Consider the following 25,702-nt stretch of genomic DNA (forward strand, 5'->3'; position numbering starts at 1 on the left):
AATAGTGACCCTAGGGGACTAGCCTTTTATTTCATCGGATTTGTTTTATTATTCCGTACAAGAATACATGTTGTTTCAGTGTGGAGATTTCGACAGTTTTCAAGTTTTCGAAAAGAAGGGGGTGGATCTTGACTGTTTACAAGTTCTCAAAACAGGATGGGGTGGGGTTACAAAGAGAGACTCTCCTTATATTTCATTTGATTCATTTTATTGTCCAATACAAGAATATTTATGGTTAAGAGTTGGGGATCTCAACCGTTTACAAGTTCACAAACATGAGGGGTAAGGGATGACCCAGAGGGACTCCCACTATATTTCATTTGTTTTGTATTTCATTTGTTTTGTTTTGTTGTCTCATAAAAGAATATATATGGTTTAGGGGTGGGGATTTCGACCGTTTACAAGTTTTCAAAAAGAAGGGAGTGGGGTTACCCCTGTGGACTTCTTCTATATTCATTTGATTTATTTTATTGTCACATAAAAAAATATATATGGTTTGTTGGTGGGGATCTCAACCGTTTACAAATTCTCAAACATGACGGGGGTGGGGCGGACCCAAAGGGACTCCCACTTTATTTTTTTGATTTGTTTTGTTGCCCCATACAAAAATATATATGGTTTATGGGTGGAGATCTTGACCGTTTCCAAGTTCACAAACATGAGGGGTGGGGGTTGACCCAAACGGACACCCACTTTATTTCATTTGATTTGTTTTGTTGCCACATGCAAAAATATATATGGTTTAGGGGTTGGGATCTCAACCGTTTACAAGTTTTCAAAAAGACAGGTCTGGGGTGACTGACCCCTCTGGAGTTCCTCTGTATGTCATTTGGTTTATTTCATTGTCCCATACAATAATACATATGGCATATGGGTGGGGATCTGAACTATCAACAAGTTCTCCAACAACCAGGGGGTGAGAGTGACCCCAGGGGCTCGCCTTTTATTTCATTTGATTTGTTTTATTGTAACGTATAAGAATATATGGTTAGGGGTGGGAATCTGACTGTTTTTAAGTTCTCAAACATGAGGGGTTGGGTGGAGTGACACCTTGCATTCAACCTACATTTAATTAATTTGACTTGTTTTATGGTCCTGTGATCATTACTGAAAACCAGATGTGTCTGTCACTTACTGTTTTCAAGTTATAAAATTTATTATTGTTATTGAAAATTAAAAAAAAAAATCCCATAGAGTTCTATAGTAAATTCCTCCCTTCTGATGGCCCCTCAAAATACAACTAAATAGACCCCAAGAAGAAAAATAATAAGAACTGAGCAAAAACTTTGTTTAGGAGTCTTAATAGCAATTAGTATAATTACGAATTTTGTTACAGTCCGATTTCTAATGCCGAATATGTAAAAGGCCGAGTTTATTATAGTTCGAGTTTGTTGTGGGCCGAGATGAGATGAGATACCATGATACTTCCGATACTCTCGGACTTTTACCTATTGAACAAACTTTTGTAAAAATCGTAGTAAGCGACGAAAAATGTTCATTCATGAAATATTTCAAACACGGTATTAATTTTTCTTTTCAACCGGAGGAAGGTAGGAAACCTTTGAAACCGGGATGATAGTACTCCCGTTTGGAGGCACACATATATGGATCTGACGCATGTCTGGAGAATACCGATAAAATCATAACGTAGAAACTGCTGTCTCGTGTGTGTATTGATTTTACTTTCCCGGCGTATCGCAGATCCGCGAAGTAGTATTTGTTCGTCATTTTCGAAATGAAGTTGAATTATTTGATATATTGATGAAAACTCAGTACATTTTAATTCAAGCTGTATGCTATTAAAATAGAACAGCTCAAAATTTCAAAAGCATCTTTCTATTATTAGTTTTCAAACATGAGTACTACATTATCTAGAAAAAGGACACACTTCCTGAAGTAAGATAGTCTGTCTCTTTTCCGGTTAGAGGCCGATGCCTAAAGAAAGTTTATTGCTATAGCAAGCTATAGCAAACTTTCCAAAAACTGTAGCACAAAGTATTATTCGTCCAGATCTTCTTACTTCTGAAATAGCATGTGACATCTTTTTTTTTATATAAATAGTTCAATTTTACGCCGCCGCCGTCAGATAGAAATCCATATCTCGAATACTTTGACTTGAGACACTGAAAAAAAATGAGGATTTGCGAAAGTTTATTTCAAAATTTATAATACACGGATTCATGGAAATATTAATTCGAATATGTGACCGAATCAGTAACAACCGCCGTGAACTGCCCCACCTCCCACTCCTAAAAATGAAATCAGTTATGATATACCCTTTTTATACACCTTGAAATAATTACAACAAACTTCAGTTTATTAATTGTTGGTTGCTAATCGCCCAGTGGAAAATATTTCATGGATGTTAAGGACGAAATATCAAACGAAGAGAACACAAAGATACAAGTAAAAATTCATTTCTGACCAAATCATGGCTTTCACATGAACCATGGATTTTCTATACTAAGTACACTAAGCATAGAAAGTCCCTGAATGAATCGGCAAATACTCCATTAAGGAGTGGAGCTAAACCACAGGTGCTTGAGGACAGGATCCTGTATGAGCCCCATATAGTCCCTCCCCCTTTTTTTAAAATCATAAATCTCAGATTTTTCTATCTATATCACTTATTTGTACTTATTTGTACCATATATACTAATATACCATATTTATACTCTTAATATGCATGTTTACTATCAACGTGAATCTCGACTATAAAAAAAAGGGGGAGGGACTATTTGGGACTCATACAGGATCCTGTCCTCAAGCACCTGTGAGCTAAACGCAAGAAAAAATATCGACAAAATCAATAATCCTAGATTGCAGTGACGTCATATTTTGAGACTAACTTCAATCATGGGTTCAAATATGTGTCAGTAATTTCAATGTTTGGGTCCAACATAAAGACTGCGGTCGGACGTCCAACGGTCCACACAAGTAGTCGTAAGTTTAAGTCCCCAAAACTACCGATCTGAACTTCTCATACTGTAATATTACATTTAACAATTGTGTACTACTACACGTTGTATTTTTGTATAAATTATAATCATGGTAATGTCAAAAAGGTTAGAAGAAAGACATATATACTGATCTGTTGTTATATGATGCGTAATAATTGAAAAGTATGTCATGATGACAGATTTTAATATATATTATATATAAAGTAGATGTTAACACTCCTGGGACATGTTAACTAGGATTTCATAGGTGTAGCTTAACCTTATAATTTTACCGAAGCATGGTGTCAGGGGGCTCATATCCCTTCGAAGCAGAGCTATCAACATTTTGTAATTGACATGCATTTAATTTCATTGAGGTACGGGGTCTGGTACACATTTCCCCAGCTATCATCGGATGATATTGAAGTTTTGCAAATGAAATAGTATCATTTTCGTCATTTTAAACGAAGAAACCCATAGAAAGTTTGTTTGAGTTTATTCATCACGCAAGTTAAAGAGCTTCCAGTTTATTGTTAGAGGAAAGGGATAGGATGAAAAACTTTGTCCTGCATTTTATTTTTAGTTATCTCTGTCCTGCCTTTTTAATTTTTCACTCTTTTCGGTCATGCCCTTTTTTGGTTTATCCCGGCTTTTTTTAACATAAATTGTCACCTGCTTTTTTCCAAGATGCTTATCTTACCTTTTTTACTCAAAACTCCTGTCATGCTTTTTTCAAATTTTATCCTAGGCAGGTGCCTCAGTCCTCCATGTCAATGGAGGCAACGTCACAGTTCAAATGTACTGTTGGTTTTTTTGGTGGTATTTACGTCCAATAATAGTTCAATAGCAAACATGATAAGGGTTTTAATTTCAAATTTTAGATCGCTGCAACAATGATTAATGCTGAGCTAAATTTTGCTGCCTTTGGTTAACTTATTAGTGTGGATGAGATGACTAATATTTTCTGTATTGGCTCTCGGATTCATGCTTATGGTCGCATTTTTTTTTTAAAAACATCTGATGTGACCTTGACCTTTGACATAAAATTCAAAACTTGACCTCATCCCAGTGAGCATTATCAAACCAAGAACAGTAATGATTAGATATATGGTTCAAAAGATAATATCTAGAAATTTTTAATTTCCCTCAAATTTCAGAATGTCAAAAGCTGTCGAGATCTTGACCTTTGTCCTAGAATGGATTACCTTCTTCCTTATTCCTTAAGCTTTCAGGAGTTATCTAACCAAGTAGAAAGATCTGATTTCAATAAGGTTGTTACCCCTCCATTAGTAACAGGGAATCGTTTTCTTTGGTCTTCATCTTCTCTTTCTCTTTATCTTCCGTATATACAAGTGTCAATAAAAACCAACAAAAGACAGTTACCATAATAAACAACTTATCTGTATACATAATATATCTATTTTTTTTAGTAACAATGACCTTTAACCACAAAACAGTTGAACTTTCCAACTTTCATTTTTTTTCCACACGTGCAATGTTCAAGTTGAGTTCCAACCAATCAAGGGAAATCAAATGACAATCAAGAAGCCCTCTAATCAAATATTTCTATTTTTAGTAACAGTGACCTTGAACTTTGACTCAAAATAAAAAAAAAAGCTTTTCTCCCTTCTCTATATCTTTTATATGTATAAGTTTCATGGCAATCCAGGGGCGGATCCAGCCATTTTAAAAAGGGGGTTCCCAACCCAGGAGAAAAAGGGGGGGGGGGTCCAACTATATGTCCCCATTCAAATGCATTGATCAGCTGAAAAAAAGGGGGGTTCCAAACTCTGGTAACCCCCCTCTGGATCCGACACTGCAATCAAGAAAGGAATTCTTAGGTTATCATAAGGAAACCACGTTTCAAACACACAAACAAATGGATAGTCAGAAAAGTACTGTCACTGAATATGTTCCTTTTTTTCAAGCAGCATAAATTGTCATACTCGTCAAGAGGAGTCCAGGCAATACTTGGTTCTTTTAAGGCTGTTGTATGATGTAATTAGCATATTAACATTTTCACATGTCTTGTCTTGATAATATATATCTAGTAGAAATTCCAATGTCACTTTACAAAGTTAATTAAAATTGAGAATGGAAATGAGGAATGTATAAAAGAGAACTCAACCTGACCAAAGAGCACAAAACAGCCCAAACAATTATTAGATTGATAGTGTTGAAAACCCCCCCCAAAAATGTTTGCACTTTGCACAATAAAAAATGTTTCTAACTAAGAAAAAAACCTTAACCATCACTTTAAGTTCAGCAGCTAGAGGACTGACATATGGTTGATAGAGGTATACATTTGCCTTGCAACTATTGACCCCTCAAATAGTTGTTGCAAGGGTTCTTTAAAGGACAGAAAACATGGCAATCTCGCTATAAAAGGTCTGAGGAGACTTCTGATTTAATGCCTCCATTCAGAAGAAGGGGCACCTAGCTGTCTGCTGAGTATTAATACATCCCTCATAATTAAAAGAATGACTCTCTTCGCATGGTTTTACAACATGTACAATCAGGTGCAGGGAGAAGTAACAATGTAAGAAATGTCAATATTTCTATACCCCATTGTAGATCATTGCAGTTGACCTGAAGCACATCCCCCCAATATGCTTAAAATGAAAGAAATTACAAAAGATTTAATTTATTTATCAACAGTCCATGGTCTTTCTGCAGCCCTCTGTCTACCCAAAGAGGATAGTGCTTTTTTAGAAGGTATAAGACCTCCAGAGAGTCCAGCTCTATTTTTTCTTTTCATACCTCCCATGTAACTGTCATCGTCATTCTCTTCCTCTTTCATAGCAGGAATATATTTCGGCTGATGTAAAGGCTTCTTTACTCTGTCCGTAAAAAGGGGAATTTTATTCACCCCTGTGAATGGATCAGTCTCCTGATCGAAAGGAACATTTTGAACTTTAGAACAGTTATCTATGTCATGAGAATATTTGCAATTGTTTCCGAATCTACATCTCCCTCTCTTAAATTTATGACATATCTGCTGTTTTTTGCCAGTTGCTATTTTTGTTGCGGAAAGTTTCACGTGTTTTTCAAGAATTAATTCTTTTTCTTTCTCTGCTATATGATATTGAGTAACAAATACTGAAGCACCAGCCGATGGTTGCAAAGAGTTTGAAGCACTTGGTAACGGCTCAAGTAGAGGGTTTGGAAGTCTCTCAGCTTCATTTTTAGAATCTATTTCTTCTTTGTTGCTATGGTTACTAATGTCACTTTCATCACTGTCATTGTCTTCTGTTATTAAATAATTCTGTCTTTTATCTTCCGTAGCCTCCACAGATTTTCTGAAAAAATCAAAAGAAATCAGAAAAAATCACTTGAAAAACAAATAATTTTTAGAGAATTTGTACATTTTTCAATCTTACATTGTACCTTATTCCAGAATATATTGTATTGGTTATTATTTGCATAATATAAACACAGATTCAGAATGTTTTTTAGTCCTCTGCTTGAACAGAATTTTTTCTCAACTATTTGAAAATCAAAATGTTTTTTTTAAAGAAGAAAACCCATACCCACTCCCACCTTTTGAAGTTCAATGATCGTTCCCTTAACATTTTCAAGCATCTGAACTTCCTATTTTATTTAAGACAAAAACTATAATAAAGGACATACGTCCTAAACATGCATGAAATATTTGCAACTGGACGTTAAGCAACCACAATCAATCAATATAATAGGACATAGTCTTGGTATAAAGCTGGCAATTAAGGTAGCACCTTCCTCATATCAAAACTGTCATATTGTAAATTTATGTATAAATCGTGATTATCAGATAAAAAGAAATATTGAGTGAAAATAATTAAAAGGGGTTTTCTATTCATTCTTCTGGGCTTTAACTAATCCAGCTTTCATGCCATAGTGCTAGGGAAGAAATGAAAGCCCCACCTTTAAGCTTCATGCAGGCTGCTGTGTGTTCAGATGGAATGCAAAAATTGTTGTGTAACTGTATATTTAAACCAGATGCTCTGCAGGGCGCAGCTTTATACAACCGCAGAGGTTGAACCCTGAATGGTTGGGGCAAATATGGACACAACATTCAAGCTCGATTCAGCTCTAAATTTGGATTGTGATTAAATAGTTGACACAGCATAGGTTTCTGACACAGAATGAATGTGGTCTAATGAACTTAAATTTTTTTTTTGCCTTTGTGCAATTCACTATGCTGTTGAATATTAATCCTCTCAAAAAAATGTTTGAAGAAATTTTCTTTTTAGTTATGAAATCTGAAATGAGAAAAATTGAACCCTCTCCCCCAATTTTTTTTTTCACATCCCCCTTTCCCTTATTCCAAAACTGATATCAATTCAAATTACTAATGGAGTTTGCAACAATAACTACTCACTTAAATACATCATAAAATATTAAAATGTAAAAAAAGTGCCTGTTATCACTGAATGGTAAAGATTGTTTTAATTTATCAGTTTGTAGTAAAAGTGAATATACATTGTATATATTGTATAAAACAATGTTTTAAGTTGATTCAACTACTATTCTGGGCAAAGAAAGATAACTCCAATTGAAAATTTCTTGCTATTGTGCAATATTGTGTAATTAGATATTTCTTGCTATTGCGCAACACTGTGTAATTGAAAATACTTGCAATTGCACAATACTGTGCAACTGAAGATTTTTTGCTATTGCCCAACACTGTGCAATTGAAAATTTCTTGCTATTGCACAATACTGTGCAATTGAAGATTTTTTGCTATTGCCCAACACTGTGCAATTGAAAATTTCTTGCTATTGCACAATACTGTGCAATTGAAGATTTTTTGCTATTGCCCAACACTGTGCAATTAAAAATTTCTTGCTATTGAACAATACTGTGCAATTGAAGATTTCTTGCTATTGCTGAATACTGTGCAATTGAAAATTTCTTGCTATTGCACAATACTTAATATAATAATTTTGGATCCTGATTTCGACCATCTTGAAAACTGGGCCCATAAAGACATAATAAAAAATCTAAGTACATGTTTAGATTGAAGCATATCAAAGAAGCCCAAAGATTCAATTTTTGTTAAAATCAAACCTACATGTAGTTTTATTTTGGACCCTTTGAACTTTAATGTAGACCAATTTGAAAACTGGACCAAAAATTAAGAATCTACATACACAGTTAGATTTGGCATATCAAAGAACCCCAATTATTCAATATTAGATAAAATCAAACAAAGTTTCATTTTGGACCCTTTGGGCCCCTTATTCCTAAACTGTTGGGACCAAAACTCCCCAAATCAATCCCAACCTTCCTTTTATGATCATAAACCTTGTGTTTAAATTTCATAGATTTCTATTTACTTATACTAAAGTTATGGTGCAAACCAAGAAAAATGCTTATTTGGGCTCCTAATTCGTAAACTGTTGGAACCAAAACACCCAAAATCAATCCCAATCTTCCTTTTGTGGTCATAAACCATGTGTCAAAATATCATTGATTTCTATTTACTAAACTAAAGTTATAGTGCGAAAACCTAAAAAAAGCTTATTTGGGCCCTTTTTGGCCCCTAATTCCTAAACTGTTGGGAGCAAAACTTCCAAAATCAATCACAACCTTCATTTTATGGTCATAAACCTTGTGTTTAAAGGAGTAAGTTCGGTAAGGGCCATATTTGGCCACAATTTTAAAGTTCATAGTTACAAGACAATAAATGCTTTAAGTTGCCTTAAAGACATGTGAGAAAGTTAAACAGAACTGTTTTTGTCAAAGTTTAATTCTAACAAGTTGATTTTTACATCCCAAAAAGGTCAACATAAGGGATTTTTGTGAAATTTGACAAAATCAGCTGGATTTCAACCAAATTAAGGACCAGGAAACATAGAGCGCAGGCGTCGACAAGCTTACTATTCAAATAAGACATGTGAAATGTCTTCACAAACATTATTTTAAAAGATCTTTGTTGTCGACGTATGCGCTCTATGTTTCCTGTCCAATAATTCCTGGAAATTTACCCATTTTCATTGATTTTTTCGTGAAAAATCAATATGAGTACAACTTGTGATGTCATAATGAAACGCAGAAATGTGAAATTTTCAATAAAATGGCTTATATCCTATCTAGTCAATGTATTAGCTATAATTTATCGTGATATTGGTAAATAAATCCGAATTTGAAATTTACGCTAAAAAGGGGGGCCATTTTAGGACCTTATCGAACATACTCCTTTCATAGATTTCTATTTACTTAAACTAAAGTTATAGTGCGAAACCAAAAGTATTCGGACGACGACGACACTGACGACGCAGAAGCCAATGTGATACCAATATACGCCCAAAATTTTTTCAATTTTTGCGGTCGTATAAAAAAAAACTGTCAGAAAGCAAAGACCATAAAGAATATGCTAACATTTTTAAAGCTCTTGTAATCTTAAGATTATTATACATGTTATATTACAGTATTTTCAGTTGTATCTGGGACTATTATGCTAACTTAGTACAATAGTCTCAGGTTTTAATAATTGTGGACCTATCTACACACTGGTATTAAAGAGATAATCGTAACTGCAATTACGATTATCCCAATATGGCGACGGTAGATATAGGTAAAATCTTTACACTCATTTTTCTTAAATGTAGCATGTTTTTGTCAATAGTTACTCAGCTGCAAGGTTTATCTATACCATTACATCATATTTGAATCGTAACGGTGCACTGGAATTGTCTAAGCGCTTTGAAAATAGCCGTTGAAAAATTCGGGATGATAATCGTAACTCGGAAAAAAAATAATCGTAATTATGGTATTTAAAAATAAAAAAGATAATCGTAACTGGAAACTGTTTTATTGATATTGACACTAAAAACGTATATCTGATAGCATATTATGAAATTATGGTGATGAATTATTTACGAAACGTCCCAACATCTTATGACATTTCTTTTTATGCATATATAATTAATTGTTCTTATGAAAACAGCTACATACTAGTATATTATAAAATTGGAAGGGTGAACAAGCTTCAAGAAATTTGGAAATGGGAAAACACGAACTTTGTTAATATACAGAAATTTATTGAACTAGGTATGCCACAAAATATGTGAATGAGCGATGGAAATTATGATACATGACAATAATTGTCAGGCGACACGCATGTGTCACCTTACATCAGATTTCTGATTAAGACAGTAAACAAAAATTAATTTATCCTGAAGTAAATAGTAAATGTAGTTAGATTTAATTCTAGAACATACCCTATTATGCCATAACGAAGTAGGAAAGACATTTAGTATTCGTCAAAAACCGTTTGACGAGAAATTAGTGGCTACAGTTTTCATGTCACTTCGATCATTTTTCATGGATGATATCACAACTTAAAAGTTATGATGAACAAGGGATAACTTTGAAAAGTGTTTTACAGTGTCATTTCTTTTATAGCTGACTATGCGGTATGGGCTTTGTTCATTGTTGAAGACCGTACGGTGACCTATATTTGTTAATTTCTGAGTCATGTTGGTCTCTTGTGGAAAGTTGTCTCATTGGCAAACATACCACATCTTCTTATTCATATTAGCTACTTCACGACTGTCACTGAAATTTCAGTATCTCAGATATTTATAAACTATAAACAACACAAATTCAATTTTGAATTATGATAATATGACATCCTTAAAACATTCAATGCTATATAAGACTAGAGAATGTTTGGCCCTAAATGAGATTCTTTGTGTATTATGAAATTAAGTAACGTGGAGTTCATTGACAAACATGGATTTGTGTTCTTTTATAGTTTGGCCAAAAGCCCGAAAATCAAAAAATAAAATTGATGTAGCTTTAAATTTTCTTACAAGAAATACTTATTCAAAGAATGACTGCAAAGATGAGAATAAAATAACGCATATTCCGCAAAATTAGAAACAAACTTATTAAAAATTCATAAATACTCGGTATATGAAAAGTATGCTGCATACATATGCATGGAAGATATTGTAGAGAAAAATATTGAAGGTGCTAAACAAGGAACATTTTTGTATTTGCATACTTGCCATATAATTAGTACTTTTCTATTAAATGAAAACATAAATTAGCCTTTCCTAATTTTCATGCATTTTTCTGAAGCACAAAATATTTGTTTTAAAATCTATAAAAATCTTTGTAATTAAACCAGTTCCGACTGTGATAATCTACATGTTTGGCCCTTTGATGTAATTTATCAATATACATATTTGTGTTTTTTTTTCGTCTGTCAAATGCTTCGTAAGACTATAGGTAAGGCTAATAAAAACAAAAAATAAAAGTAACAATAAACAAAAATAACAATAAACAAAAGTAACAATAAACAAAAGTAACAAAAAACAAAAGTGACAATAAACAATAGTAACAATAAACCGGTAACTATTCTAGATCCTTTACCATCCACACTGTTTAAAGAAACGTCCTAAAATACATGGGAATTTGATCAAAACATTTGAATTTAATTTTTAAAATCATATATCAGTATAAAATAGAAAAAAGTGAATCCAAAGGAAAAATATGGACGGCTGAATTTATTGATAAGAACTAAATCATCAGCATATAACAGATATGATATATCATTATCATTTAACTTGGGTGGTTCACATGTTGAGTCAAAAATAGATTGTAAATCATTAATATATAAAGAAAATAATGTAGGGCTTAAAATACACCCTTGTTTTACCCCAACTGAGGAATTAAAAAAATCAGTGATACCTTCCGAGATCTTTACCAAGTACAAAACCTCTTTATACATATCTTTCATTATACTAAAAAAAGGGACCATCTATGTTGTAATAAGACAATTTGTAAAAGAGGGCGTCTCTATTAATAGTATCAAATGCCTTCCTGAAATCAATGAAACAGGCATATATCTTTTTTGACATATGAAAATGTGGTATACGTGACTTTCATTTTGAGCAATGAATTGAAAGTATTGCACTTTTGGAATATGGGATATAGCTAATCCATCCTTTTTCTCATCAATTAGAGATATATAGGTAAATTTATCCTAGATATTAACCTGTAAGTTTCTTCATTTATTTTTATATGCGTTAATGTCATCGTTTAACTGGGCATTAACATTTTTAACACACAAAATACCATTGAAATGCTGAAAGACACATTTATTATGTTTCAGTTACTATTATCATATAAAGACAATTACGATTATCAAAGAAGAAAAATACCATAGAGTTACGATTATCATCCCGAATTTTTCAACGGCTATTTTCACAGCTCTTAGACAATTCCAGTGCACCGTTACGATTCAAATATGATGTAATGGTATAGATAAACCTTGCAGCTGAGTAACTATTGACAAAAACATGCTACATTTAAGAAAAACGAGTGTAAAGATTTTACCTATATCTACCGTCGCCATATTGGGATAATCGTAATTGCAGTTACTATTATCTCTTTAATACCAGTGCTACAGAGCATTATTAAAATATAATATTGTTGATGAATTGTAGTTTACTGCAGTCTGCTTCTCATCTGCTGTGCTTTCTTTTTATGCTTAAGTACATAAAACATAGGCTGATCCAGGCCCCCCCCCCCTCCCCATTTTGTGGGAAAAATTTGAATGATTATATAGGGAATCACTGAAGCATGACTAGAGTGGCCCCTCTTTGATGAAAAGTTCTGGATCCGCCACTGTAAAAAATGTACATGCATGAGGTAACATTTTGACTAATAATGTAAATATACAAGTGGTTATTGATTTTTATCACTTTATATGTAAATGTTATAGTGGAGACATATATAAGTCTCTGGTAATACAGATTGGTTGGTCACAGGCAATAGTATAAAAATATTGGCAATTGGAAGAAAATAGTGTCCATATATACATGTACACTATTTTCTTCCAATTGCCAATATTTCTATATTATATATATGGACACTATTTTCTTCCAATTGCCAATATTGTGTTAACACTGTGTTATAGTAGTCTCAGCTGTGGGTTGGTCAATTATTGTATGTGTATTTTAAGAACTAAATTTTCCCTGCAATAGACATCGACATAGACTTGCTACAATTCCCTTTCTAATATTTCTCTATTACTAATTTATATGTTTACTGACAAGTGCCAGCCTACTGATTGCCCTTGACAGTATAACTGTGAAATTGTAGCTAGGTGAAGACGCTACTTAATTACTCTGTGACTATTATGTCCAATACTCTTGGTTCCATCAGAGACATATATATGTCTCTGGTTCCATAGACATAGTCGTATTACTATTAGTAAACAAAGTACCCTCCCCCTTTTATTTTGAAGCTGCATACCTCGCTGCATACAATTGTTTTGGGCACCAAAGATAAACACGATATTGATGTGCAACTACATATTCTGAATAAAACCTAAAAACATACTCTACAGGACTTTCGTCTTCGCTGTCACTTTCACTACCATAATTAGCTACCAAAGATGCCATTTCCGGTTAAATTTATAATATCGCGCTGAGAAAGTTTAATATTTTCATTGGTTAAAATTACCGGCATACCTTCTATGCCATGTTGTCATAGTTCAAACAAAATAAACCTCCCTAAACATTGTCACTAGGTTACAAATAAAAAGACTTTTATGTTTTTAAGTGAAATTCACATACAGGAGACAAATATATCTAAGATTTATTTATTAATTCATTTTCTTTCAATGCAAATCATTCAATCACTCGCCAATCAGCTGACGGAAGTAGGTGTCGCACCTGTAAGAATTTAGAACCGACTGGGAATCGGAATTGATATTCTTGATGAGAAATTATTTGCACAAAATTTAGCTTTAAGAAATCAAATATAGAAAATGTGTTTCCATTTAATTTATATAAACTTATCAAAAAATTTAATGCACTAGATAGATTTGCTGGAAAGGTAGTTTTCGTTATTGATTTTTCGGAAATATTTATCATAATTTCATTTATCCCTTACGACCTCCGTCTGTCTGCTCACATTTTGACAGGAGCCGAAAGAAGATGTCAGGAAAAGTGAGGCAGAGGACGTCGGCAAATGCCGCTGACTCAGCCACTCAGTCTGTAAACGAAAAGATCTTGAAAGAGTGCCATTCTCTTTACACAGAACCAGAAAATGGTGAGAATTTTTCTTAATTTTATCTGAATATAACTTTTTCCTTTTTAAGCCACATACAAAAAAACGTAGAAAAAAGGGCAGTGACCGAAGAAAATCGAATAAATACGACGTCATGGAAAATTAATATGTGAATTTTGGTATGTACATCTTAAAATATATTTATTTATTCGTTTAATAACATATTTTTTTTCAGCAAGACCAGTTTTTGTTACTGCCCGTTCAAGGTTGACCCGGCTGCGCTAAATATAACTTCTAATCCTTAGTCTGCTGACTATTGAATTCCTTCTTATTCAACCAATTCAAAGGTCATGCATAAATGATTGGGTAAAGTTGTCCTCTGGACATATTTCTTTTATTACAGTATATAATTCAGGGAATGTTAAAGATAAGGAAGTTGCTGACTGGTATTGAAATACAATTAACCATTACAGATTAGATGAATCATAAAGCACTTGAAGACCTTTGTAGTTACTTTAGCAGTTTCAGCCTCACAAATACATGTTCCATGTTTATATAGTTTTATATTTAATAAATTATATATAACCTCTGTTTGTTGTTTTGTGACAGTCATTTTAAAACCTTTGAAAAGATGCATTGTCTAGGTTGCTGACTTGACAGGAATTTGATCTGTTCAGGTTCACAAGGTCACAGGTGATCATTGGCCCTAGCCATCATTGGCCCTAGCCAAAGTTTTTTTTATATGAAATAAACTACTTCTGTTTGAAACTAAGGTGTTTTGCTTGACATTGAGATCATTCTACGAATATCAGAGAGGTTCAGCCTCTGGCATGTACATTTGTTTTTTTTTGTACTGGGACATCTTGTTTCCAAAACAGTCCTATTTGCTGGACAAATTCATCATATGTAGTTGGTGGTGAAATGTACTATCCCATTGGTAAACATACCACATCTTATTTTCTCAGCAGTCTGTCTAGGGCATAATTTTGCATTTTTTTTTCTAAAATGTTATAAATATTTATAAATGTGTTATTTCATGCATACATGTACATTAAGTTTGGGTTACCAACTTAACTATAAAGTACAATGTACCTGATAGGACAAGTGCAAATTAGTGGGTCTAAATCTGAGATCTAGAGTGATAGTGCCTTTAAACTTAAGTTTTCAGTTGCATTCTAGTGCTTGTCTGTATAAAGTCAAAGAGGACCACATTCACTGTTCAAAATTTAAACCTGTCCAAGGAATCATTTATATATATCTTGTGATGGAGGACATGAAGATACATGTACCTGTCCAATTTTTTAATATCGCTAATTTGTGTCCATCAATTTATTGAAAATTTCTCACAATCTTGCCCATACAGTGTTGTTTTTGACTCCTACCTTTTTATGCCTCTGCAACTAAAAGTTCGGGACGTATTGTTTTACCCCTGTCTATTTTCCCATTATGGGTACAAATGTACATGTATATAGTTATTCTGAATATTTCTTCCTACAGTTTGAATCCTAGGATTTTTCACTTTTCTGTCTAAAATGTACATATATTGACAGTAAAATTGAGAAAGGAAATGGGGAATGTGTCAAAGAGACAACAACCCGACCAAAAAAAAACAACAGCAGAGGGTCACCAACAGGTCTTCAATGTAGCGAGAAATTCCCGCACATGGAGGCGTCCTTCAGCTGGCCCCTAAACAAATATATACTAGTCCAGTGATAATGAACGCCATACTAATTTCCAAATTGTACACAAGAAAAAAAAATTAAAATAATACAAGACTAACAAAGGCCAGAGGCTCCTGACTTGGGACAGGCGCAAAAATGCGGCGGGGTTAAACATGTTTGTGAGATCTCAACCCTCCCCCTATACCTCTAACCAATGTAGTAAAGTAAACGCATAACAATACGCACATTAAAATTCAGTTCAAGAGAAATCCGAGTCTGATGTCAGAAGATGTCAGTGAATGTGGTCAGGGTTTTTATTTTTATTAATATTTGTTCTTTTGGGGGATACTTTAGTTGAACTTTGTCATTTTTTGGAGTATTTACACTTTGCATCTGCAGGGGCCTCAATTGTCTCCCAAACACAATAATATCTTGAAGAAAGTCCTAATGTACATTGTCATTGTACAGTTACTTCCGAGTGAAGTGCGGGGGCATCCCTTTGTCTAGTATTGGAGTGGAATACTTTTTGTAGGTTCCTTTTCTAAAATGTAAGACTTGTGCTGTTGCTTTTTTACAATGTACATTCAACTTTACTGTTAAGTGAATAATGCACAGTTATACCAAATGGGTTGAAGGGGTACCTGCATCTTTAATCCCTTTATGCCCATGCTGATGTGGTGGGGGCATAAAGTTTTACCCTTGTCTGTACATACTTGCATTCCATTGTTCAACAATCAGGGGCAGATCCAGCCATTTTAAAAAGGGGGGGTTCCCAACCCAGGACAATGGGGGGTTCCAACTATATGTCCCCATTCAAATGCATTGATCGTCAAAAAAAGGGGGGTTCCAACCCCCGGAACCCTTCCCTGGATCCGCCACTGACAATATTGGTATCTGTTCTATAACGTCAATTTGCCTCTACAAAATATAATGAATATCAGAAACTTATACATAGTGTTTATTACAACAAAACAGATAAATTTCAAGTTTTGGTGACGTCACTTCAACTGTTCTCGAGTTGTGTCCCTTTACAAATGAAAAAGTTTGCCTCAATTTAAGGAGTAGGTTCAGTAAGACCCCTTTTTGGCCCCAAAATGTAGCAGTTTTACGAAATTGTTAAAGTGTAAACCTTAAGTTATTATTTGGACAGTAGTATGCTTCTGCTACATAAATATGGGCTGTTTTTGACAATACAATGCACATATATCTGGTACTAGCACCATTAAGTCATGCTAAATTACTGAAATCCTCATAATTCTAGCATTTTAGTTAAATTTTAGACGGTTTTTCTTGTAAAACGAAAGTGGCTGCATTCGTGTTCATCCTTAATATTGAAATGTAAGTTGTATTTTATGATAATACAGAACATATATAAAGGTTGAGGATGAACACGGATGCGACCATTTTCATTTTTACCAAAAACCATCTGAAAAGTGACATTTTTCGGTATATTAGGTAGATTTTTCATATTTGAGCTTGAATCGGATCGTTTTTAATGACTAAATCTGTTAAAATCTTTCACATAAACTAATGAATTCAAATAAAATAAACACTTAAGTGTTTAAAAAGTGGTCAAAATCTTTCGTCAGATGAACCTGAAATTTGAGGCCAAAATCTGTCCTTACCGGACCTACTCCTTTTATGAGTCTAAAACACAATAACTATTACCACAGAACTCAGTTGAAAGTGTCACTGTTACAGTTGATTAGTTATGTCAGTTTATAACTTTACATGATATGCAAGTGGAGGCATCTGTGTCCAATGGACACTTTCTCATTTATGTATTTGATTTCAAACTGTCTCATCTGAAAAAATGTAAATATGTATTTAGATTACAAAGTTTTCACAAACTAACTCATATAATGATACTACACACCTTGAGGCTTTTTTTTATGCCCTGTCGTAGCTGATGGGTCATTATGTTTTACCCTTGTCTTTCCGTCTGTACGTCTTAAAAATGGTTTCCGTTCTCTATCTTTAGTTGTAGAGTTATGCCCAATGTTACCAATGGAAAACTGGCTGAACTTTGTTTCTGTTCTTGCATAAATGTAGTTAGAAATATCAATGAATAAACAAGAAGGCAACAGAGGCGGATTTAGGGTCGGGGCCCTTGCCCTCCCCTTTTTGGGAAAAAAATTAGTTGCTTATATAGGGAATCATTGAAGCGTGACTGGAGCGGGCCCCCTCTTAGGTCAGTCAGTGGGCCCCCACTTATGAAATTTTCTGGATCCGCCACTGGGCAAATTTACTTTGAAGATATATTGGAACAGGTTAATTGTATAAATGTGTCATCAATGTTTTGCTAGTCTTGAATTCAGACATCTCAAATGACCCACTTTTCTGAGTCACTGTCTGCGTCTGAATTTGACTCACCATTTGTATCCTTCCAGTTCATGACTTGCTTTTAATCATCTATTATCAAATGTCTATCTTTCTTTCATCTATCTCATACATTCAATTTGAATTTCATCAACATCTATTGCATATTCGACTCTCATTCTTTCTATCTAATAGATGTCAGGGTTCATGTTTGAAGGCGACCAGAGAGTTGCTTCCTGTCTATCACTTTGCCTTTCCTGGCCGCCATAAGCATTATCTAGTTTGCCTGGGTGTCCAAAGTTAGTTACATGTCTTGGTGAGTTATGTCCTCTTGTAGATTGTAACCTTATGAATATGTACTATAATTAAATGTTGAGGTCAGCTGATTACTGTTTGGTTAAAGAAGATTTCCATTTTTACAACGCATGTTTAATTTATTTATTATAGGAATGGTAAAAATAGCTGAAGGTTTAGGTCTTTCTCTCCTGGCCCCAAGGAAGAAAATTACAGTTTTGATGATTGGTAACCACTCAGCTGGAAAGAGCTCATTTATAAACTGGTAAGATTTTTTTTGGTGTTTATACAGACTCAACGGATTTTATTTTAAGTAACAGTGTAGTGTGAGCAAAGTCTCAAGGTGAATGGCTTTCTTAGTCTTTGAATGGACAATACTTGTTTTTTGCACAAGATATGCAGGTGTTGTACATTAAAATAAGCAAATGAAATGTATTTAATTTTTCATAACAAATCAGGAATGAAATTTAAGTGGACAACACTCCAGTCCTGAGCTGCATATGATCATATGTATTTTAGCTCTTCACACTCCTTTAGAATTGTTAAACATACACAAAAAAAGTGCATTTGGCCTTATAATATATTTGATCTAGAGCCTGAATGTGTTTGATTTCTACTTTAGTTTGTTTTCGTGGAGTCAGTTCAATATGTTCTCCATAGTTGGGAATAACTTGCCTGTTGACATAATGATACATCCCATTTTTCAAGATGTGCCTTCCAACTATATATTTAATTTGCATAGGTTAATATGACAAGATTAGTCCTACATTGTAGGATTTTCAATTTAAATGCTTGGCAGTGCTAAAATATAATGAATGGAAATCAATTACTGTAAACCAACTAATTTTCACGAGCAATTTGGCCAGTAGAAAAGTATTGCTAAAAAATCGTCAAAACAAGAAAAACTTTTGCTACCTTAATGACATCAAGTAAATTTAAGAATCGCAAAATTTAGTTTTTGCGAAATGGGCTAGAAAGTGCTAAACACGAAATAAAGCATCCGCAAAAATAAGTTGGTTTTCAGTAACCATTTTTCTGAATTTTAATATATGATGCTATTCATTGTGCACTATTTTTCCAATCCAAATGATGTACAGTATTGTATCCAAACATTGACATTGCTTGGACCAGGTGGGTATCAATATGTTAGCGTAGCCTCGGCTTGGATCATTCTGTTCTAGTTTGATTTATATATTTACTTGTAATTATTTGCATTACATGACATGTCATTGTTAATAGTAAACTAGCATTTCAAAAAGGAAAAAATAAAATAAAAAGAGAAAAGCTATTGATTATAGCTGTCAGACAACTTAAACACCTTCATCTATTGACTAATAATCAAAGTCCTTAAGGTGCAATGCAATTTTATTTTGTTTTACATAATAAGTGAGAGTTATTAAGCAACAAGGATGTAGGTTTCTTTTGCTTGTCAGCCAAAGCAGACAGTCAAATGTTATTGCGTCTGTATGAAAATCAATATTCTGTCTCCGATTAAAACCACAGCCACATCTAGGAGGCTTGCAGTTTCCAAGAAATTCTGACGATTAAAGTATTTCTAGATTCTGATGCAGTAATTGAAAAAATGGTGGATGCGACATTTTAATTTGAAAAAGATTCAAATTGAATATGATTGAAATAAAATATGGTTTCAAATGTAGGTGTTGTTTGGTGCGTAGATTCTTGTCAAAAAAAGAGAACGAAGAAGGAATGTACCAAACCTTCCTCAAAATGAAAAATTTTCATACATGTAAGCACTTGGTGCATTTTCAGCTTAATTGTAAAAGCCCAGCTCAATATTAATAGTCTGAAGCTGAGTGTAACTTGGCCCAAAAAGGTCTGCTCATCCTTTTCCTTCAAGCCTGATTTTAATTTTCTGTGATGAACAGAAAGAGAGAAATTTCTTATACTGGTGTTTCATTGTTTGCCATAGTCCTTATTAACATTATATAAATCAATTATAAGGGGAAAGCTAATTTTAAAGGAAAAACTCCAGTATTGGCTGTGAGTTATTTGTGTAGTCTGGTGTTATTTATGGAATCTGGCTTTAAACATGAATTTAAAATTACAGAAAACACCTACAAATACGTCAATGTGTAGTTAATCTCTTAATCTGAAGAGGAAATCCAACCACATCACTATTTAAAGAAATTACATCAGACGTCTAAAAAACAACCATATAAAGAGCATTAATAACTGTACATATGTAGAAGTGCATCAGTAAAATCAATAGCAGATAGCTAATTCGGTTCCCATCCTTTTTATCCTACACGAGATGTAAAAATTTGCCGATGTTGGCAGTTTTAGTTGTTAGACATATTGTGTCTGATTTTTAACGGAATTTGGTAAGTTTGTATTGATCTATACCCGAATAATGGATAGTATGTGAAAAATTGAGACACATGTTGTCTTTTGTTATTGCGTTATTAATGTCTCTTCCAGAATGCTTATAACTGTCTGCATTTATAATGAACTCTGGCGGAGTTAAAAAAAATCGTACTTCTTTTGTCTAGCAGTTAATATTTGAACGAGTTAAATTGTGCGGATATTGTTTCCATCATTTATGACTTATTGTTTAGTTCATCATGTAATTAAAATCTTTGAGGGAATACGTACTTTCTGTAATTATTCATTATTGGTTGATTAATATCGACTTGTTTTATACCAATTTGTAAGTACAATTTTTTATGTTTTTAACTAAGATATTCTTTAAAAACTGTGAATTGAATTTTCAGATTTACATGCCTAAAGATAAAAGTATGGGTTTCTGCTTAATCTATTCCAAATCTTGCTATATTTCTACAATTGGCAATTTTCTCTACTGATTTCCATTCCAAGATGACATTTTCCTTGTTTTTTTAGTGTCTGAATTTCAAAAATAGCATTATAATTATGAAACTTAACTAATCTTCCTAATTTAACCCTTGAACTCAACCTAAGAGATTGTTTCGGATGGTTAAAGCAAAAGCTGACTCAATAGAAAAATGTATATATTTATTAGCTTTTTTGATTTAAATAAATTATTTAATTTCTGCCCTGCAGGAAATCATATATAAAAAGTTGATGTGTCAGCATCTATTCTTTGTATTGTTGTATAAGACTGAAGAGTTATCTCCCATTGAAAATTTAACAGCTGTTGCCTAGTTTTATTGTTATAGAAGATAAAAATCCTTTTGATTAATAATCAATTCAGTGAAAATGCTAATGAATTGACTCAGTACATGTCACAGATATGTGGTTATATTGTTTTCATTGGATTTATTAACTTGACTTTCTAAACTAAACTTTTGCTGGCATTGTTAAATTGGTTTATCAAGAAACTTTTTATGCTGATACAACATTAATTTTAATATATGCAATCAATCAATCTTTGTTAGTTTTACATGTGTGCATACATTGTGGTATATATATATATAAATATCAATTTAAACTACAACCTTTTGTTATAAAGGGGTGAAACTGCGAAAGAGACCAGAGTGACATCAAAACTCATAAATCGTAAAAATTGACAACACCATGGCTAAAAAAGTTTAAAAGACAAACAGACAAACCCTAGTACTCAAAATTCAACATAGAAAAATAAAGACTAAGCATTACTAACCCCTCCAAAAAATGGGGGTGATTTTAGGTGCTCTGGAAGCAGATCCTGGACCACATGTAGCACCCGTATGGATTATGTTGATTTGTAGGTTCAGGTTCATAGGCCATCACTTCATGAACTTTAAGGATTTTGTGATCATTATCAAAGTAGTATGGGGAAATGATCATGTCCTACAAGTAACTTTACAACAATGAAACTCTTTAGAAACCTAACATTTCACTTTTTTATTTTTTATTTCATAACAATCCTATTGTCACAGCTTCTTACCAAGAGACACTGAATTTACACTTTTTAAAGTCTTGTTCGTTGAAGAAAATAATTGACATTTACTGCCTTCTTTCATATATTCTTCAGTTAAAGTGCATTTTGTCCAGCTAAAGGATAGATATGATTGGCCACAATTTTTACTTCCTTCTAGGTAATTTTTAGTTGTCCCATGGACTTTTAAGATTAGGTGATAACCATACAGGATGAGCAAATAGTTCAGACATCTATTTTTTGCCATAAAAGTTAAAGCCATATCTACTCAGACTGTGGCATTTAGTAAAACTTGTGTCCACCATTCCAAAATTTGATATTTGTTCAGATATTCTGTGTTGTGTCGTGAGACATTGAGCTGATGATATTCAGTTTATGTATTGATTGAAATTATGGATTAATTTTTGCATTACATTAAATGATTTTGGACTACTTTTCACTGAACTGAGGGTGTTACCTTGTACATGATTATAGCTCTTGTCCAGATTTTGATATACATGTAGTGCACCTTAAGGTATTAAGCTGAATAGTAAGTCCATAACTCTAAAATAGTGAATTATAGATTGAGTGCATAATAAATCATATTTTGTTACTGACGACCTGCCAGTCCTTTTCATATTGTGGATGTGATGAGTTGTGGACACTTGTTTCTTGCATCAATCCACAGGAGGGGATATTGCTCATTTTGCTGTTGACATAAAACATCTAAAAACATCAAGTAAAAAGTAGTTTAAAAATGTGCATTGTTATATAAATGAATACGATTTATTATGACTTGAAATTCAGAAAAATTCAGTCATTTCTTATATATCTACATATTAATAAATACAAGTATGCATGATATAAGTTAAATACATTATAAAAATAGAATAATTATGATAATTAAATGATAGAATGTTTTATTTTAATTGATTTACCTATTGATTACCATGTATCTATGGTAGCAAAATGTTTTCATGCAATATGAAAGTGTATGACAGTGTCATGTGGTATAACCTTAAGCCAATAAGAATGCTGATTAAATAAGAATTTTACATAATATATTTAAATTACACTCTTATGTTGACTGGGGTTTAGAATTATGATGTTCTTGAACTTATATCCAGCAGTTAAACCCATGCTGAAGTTGTGTGGAAACCTTAGGCAACAACTTACTAGTAGGTAGATAACCTGTTTTTCTTTAGCTTGATTGTTGCCACACTATTGCAATGGCAGATAATTTTTCTATCCATATCCTTGTTAACCCAATTTGCAGAATTTTCCTATGAATTCATTGTTAATTCTAGTCTGCACGGTTAGCCACTAGTCTGATGCCCAAGACTAGTCTAATTTCATTCAGACTTGTAATTTTTTGCAAAACTTTGTTTGGACCAATAAGAAAAATGTCAGAATATTGGTCTTCGGACTAGTAGTTGAAAAAGTTTTTGGTAAAGACTGTAATTCATCTTATTTTGAAGAAGCATAACATTTGCTTCTTTAGGTTAAGCAGGCAACAATCAATAGATGGATGATATTGGTATTTTCTAAAACTACAATAGGAATATATTTTTCAAATTCTTAAAATCATTGTATTTCTATTTTCAGGTATGTTGAAGAACATGTACAGAGAACTGGTGTTGCCATAGAAACACAAGGATTTTCCTTTATTACCAGTGGCAGAAAGAGGGAATCCTTAACGGTAAGTTCAAAGTTCATATATATACAAGTAGTTAAATAAGGGGTGGACATCAGAGGTCCATCTTTGAACTACACAGGCCCAGCTTTACCCAAGTTGTACATTTTTGTTTTGGCAAGGGATTCAGTCTTGCCTCTTTAACCAAAGCAAAGTCATGTTTCTAGCTAGACCTCCTGAAGGTATCAAAATACGAAAATGCTGAGACTCGTTTAGGATTCAAACTAACTGTGAGGCTGATTAATGCCCCACCTACGATAGTAGAGGAGCATTATGTTTTCTTGTCTGTGGCTCCGTCCGTTTATCCGTCAGTTCGTTTGGGCCACAATCAAAAATATTTTGGTTTGCCCAAACCCTACCCAAGGTTGAGACAGTGGGTAGGTAGGTAGGCATTTTTTTATTTTTTTTTAAAGAAATTTACGTATCGGATGTTTAATAGTCTTCTTGCCTATCTGATTAAAAAAAAAAACTTCTTCAAATCAGGACAATAAAAGAATTTGAGTTGGCAGCTTTTTTCTGGGTAGGTAGGGTTTGGGCAAACAAACCTCTTCTTTTTTATGGCCTTGTTCGTCCCGCTTCAGGTTAAAGTTTTTGGTCAAGGTAGTTCTTGATGAAGCTGAAGTCCAATCAACTTGAAACTTAGTACACTTGTTCCCTATAGTATAATATTTCTAATTTTAATGCCAAATTAGATTAATATCCAATTTCACGGTCCACTGAACATAAAAAATGACAGTGCGAGTTGGGCATCCGTGTACTGAGGACACATTCCTGTTTCTTTGTCCTTTTCTGGTCGTTTTATTATCCTTTGTTAGTATGCATGCTGGCGTTGCGCTTTCATTATGATGTGTCCTGTCTGATAGTTTTGTTGTCTTTTTATATGTATTATGCACCAGATGGTGAATAGTAAAAAAGCAGTGGCTAACAATAGTCATGATAGTAACACATGGAAAGAATTGACAGAAAGTTGTTGTATTGGTTTTTCATTGTTTTAGATAAAGGAGAATTAAAGATTCGTAATTCAGAGTACATGTACTAAATTGTACAGTCCTAGTAAAAAAAACGTCCACCAAATCATAAGTGCGGCTTTGTAAAATTTAAGCTGGTAATCATTATCTTTGTACAACATATAATAGAGCTGAATTCATTAACGAACAAAGGGTATAACACTGTGTGAAAAAAAAATCAATTTTGTTACCAGCTGGGCAGTTTTAAAAACTGACCACTTTTTTTTATTCGTTTATATAAATGACATTAGGTAGCTAGGAAGGTAGGAAACTAAATACAGATTAAGTCTAGGTTGTTGTTCACGGTATAATTACTAGATACAGATTGTTTAAATTTTATGATGTCTACACCCTGTACTGAAATCTTGGGAGTTTAATCAACCATAAAAGGATTGAGGGTCTATGACTTCTGTAGGAAGATCTGGTCATGTTTTCGTGTAATTGATATTAAAATAAGTACAGACAGATGGTGAGTAATATTTGTGGATATTTTGGGAAAAGTTCTGATAAAGTTAAGTATTGGATTATACTGTATGTTTAAATTTTTTATACACTAACATATAATATTAAGTCTTTTTGGAAAGTTGTACTTTTGATAATAACTATTTTGTTGAGTAACTGAAAAAAGGACATTTCTTATACATATTCTCTAAAAGTTGATGTTTTGAACTTGAGCAATACTGTATTCTTCTGGATCATCTCTTACAGCTTGGAGGTCTAGTATCTTGTTTGGCAGATTATGAATGGGTCAGACAGCAGACAGGCTAGCCCTAGTTGTTGTACAATCTAATAAAAATCTGTAAAATTGATAAAATAAAAATGAAGACATCTATATAGGCTCCATTTTAAAATTTCTTATTAAGCAAGCTAAAAAGTCACTTTAAAAAATAGGACTTAATCCTAACCTTAAAAAAAATCAATATCTGTGTCTAATAGAAATTTTC

At 33.2% G+C, this 25,702-nt stretch overlaps 2 protein-coding genes across 2 annotated transcripts in view; one reads left to right on the forward strand and one right to left on the reverse strand.

Annotated features, from left to right (window-relative positions):
* Positions 1-5,567: 5,567 nt before the first annotated feature.
* On the reverse strand, positions 5,568-13,598 carry LOC139527813 (uncharacterized). The gene is made up of 2 exons (XM_071323495.1): positions 13,278-13,598; positions 5,568-6,238 (listed from the first exon to the last, which is right to left on the reverse strand). Exons 1-2 carry the CDS (start codon positions 13,337-13,339, stop codon positions 5,584-5,586), a joined length of 717 nt encoding a protein of 238 aa, XP_071179596.1. The 5' UTR covers positions 13,340-13,598; the 3' UTR covers positions 5,568-5,583.
* A 227-nt stretch (positions 13,599-13,825) lies between these two features.
* The window catches only part of LOC139527812 (uncharacterized), a 40,181-nt gene continuing 28,304 nt past the window's right edge, over positions 13,826-25,702 (forward strand). Inside the window, exons 1-3 of the mRNA XM_071323494.1 lie at positions 13,826-13,991; positions 18,377-18,488; positions 23,664-23,757. Coding sequence (XP_071179595.1) covers positions 13,877-13,991; positions 18,377-18,488; positions 23,664-23,757 — 321 coding nt within the window. The 5' untranslated portion in view covers positions 13,826-13,876. The remainder of the gene's footprint in view (positions 13,992-18,376; positions 18,489-23,663; positions 23,758-25,702) is intronic.

The sequence above is a fragment of the Mytilus edulis genome, chromosome 6 (genome assembly GCF_963676685.1).
Source record: "Mytilus edulis chromosome 6, xbMytEdul2.2, whole genome shotgun sequence".
NCBI classification, from domain to species: Eukaryota; Metazoa; Mollusca; class Bivalvia; order Mytilida; family Mytilidae; genus Mytilus; species Mytilus edulis.

Coding starts and splice junctions, on each gene's coding strand:
- LOC139527813 (XM_071323495.1), bottom strand. CDS start 13,339: ATGGCATCTTTGGTAGCTAATTATGGTAGTGAAAGTGACAGCGAAGAC. Junction 6,239..13,277: donor GAAGACGAAAGTCCTGTAGA/GTATGTTTTTAG, acceptor TGATTTTTTCAG/AAAATCTGTGGAGGCTACGG.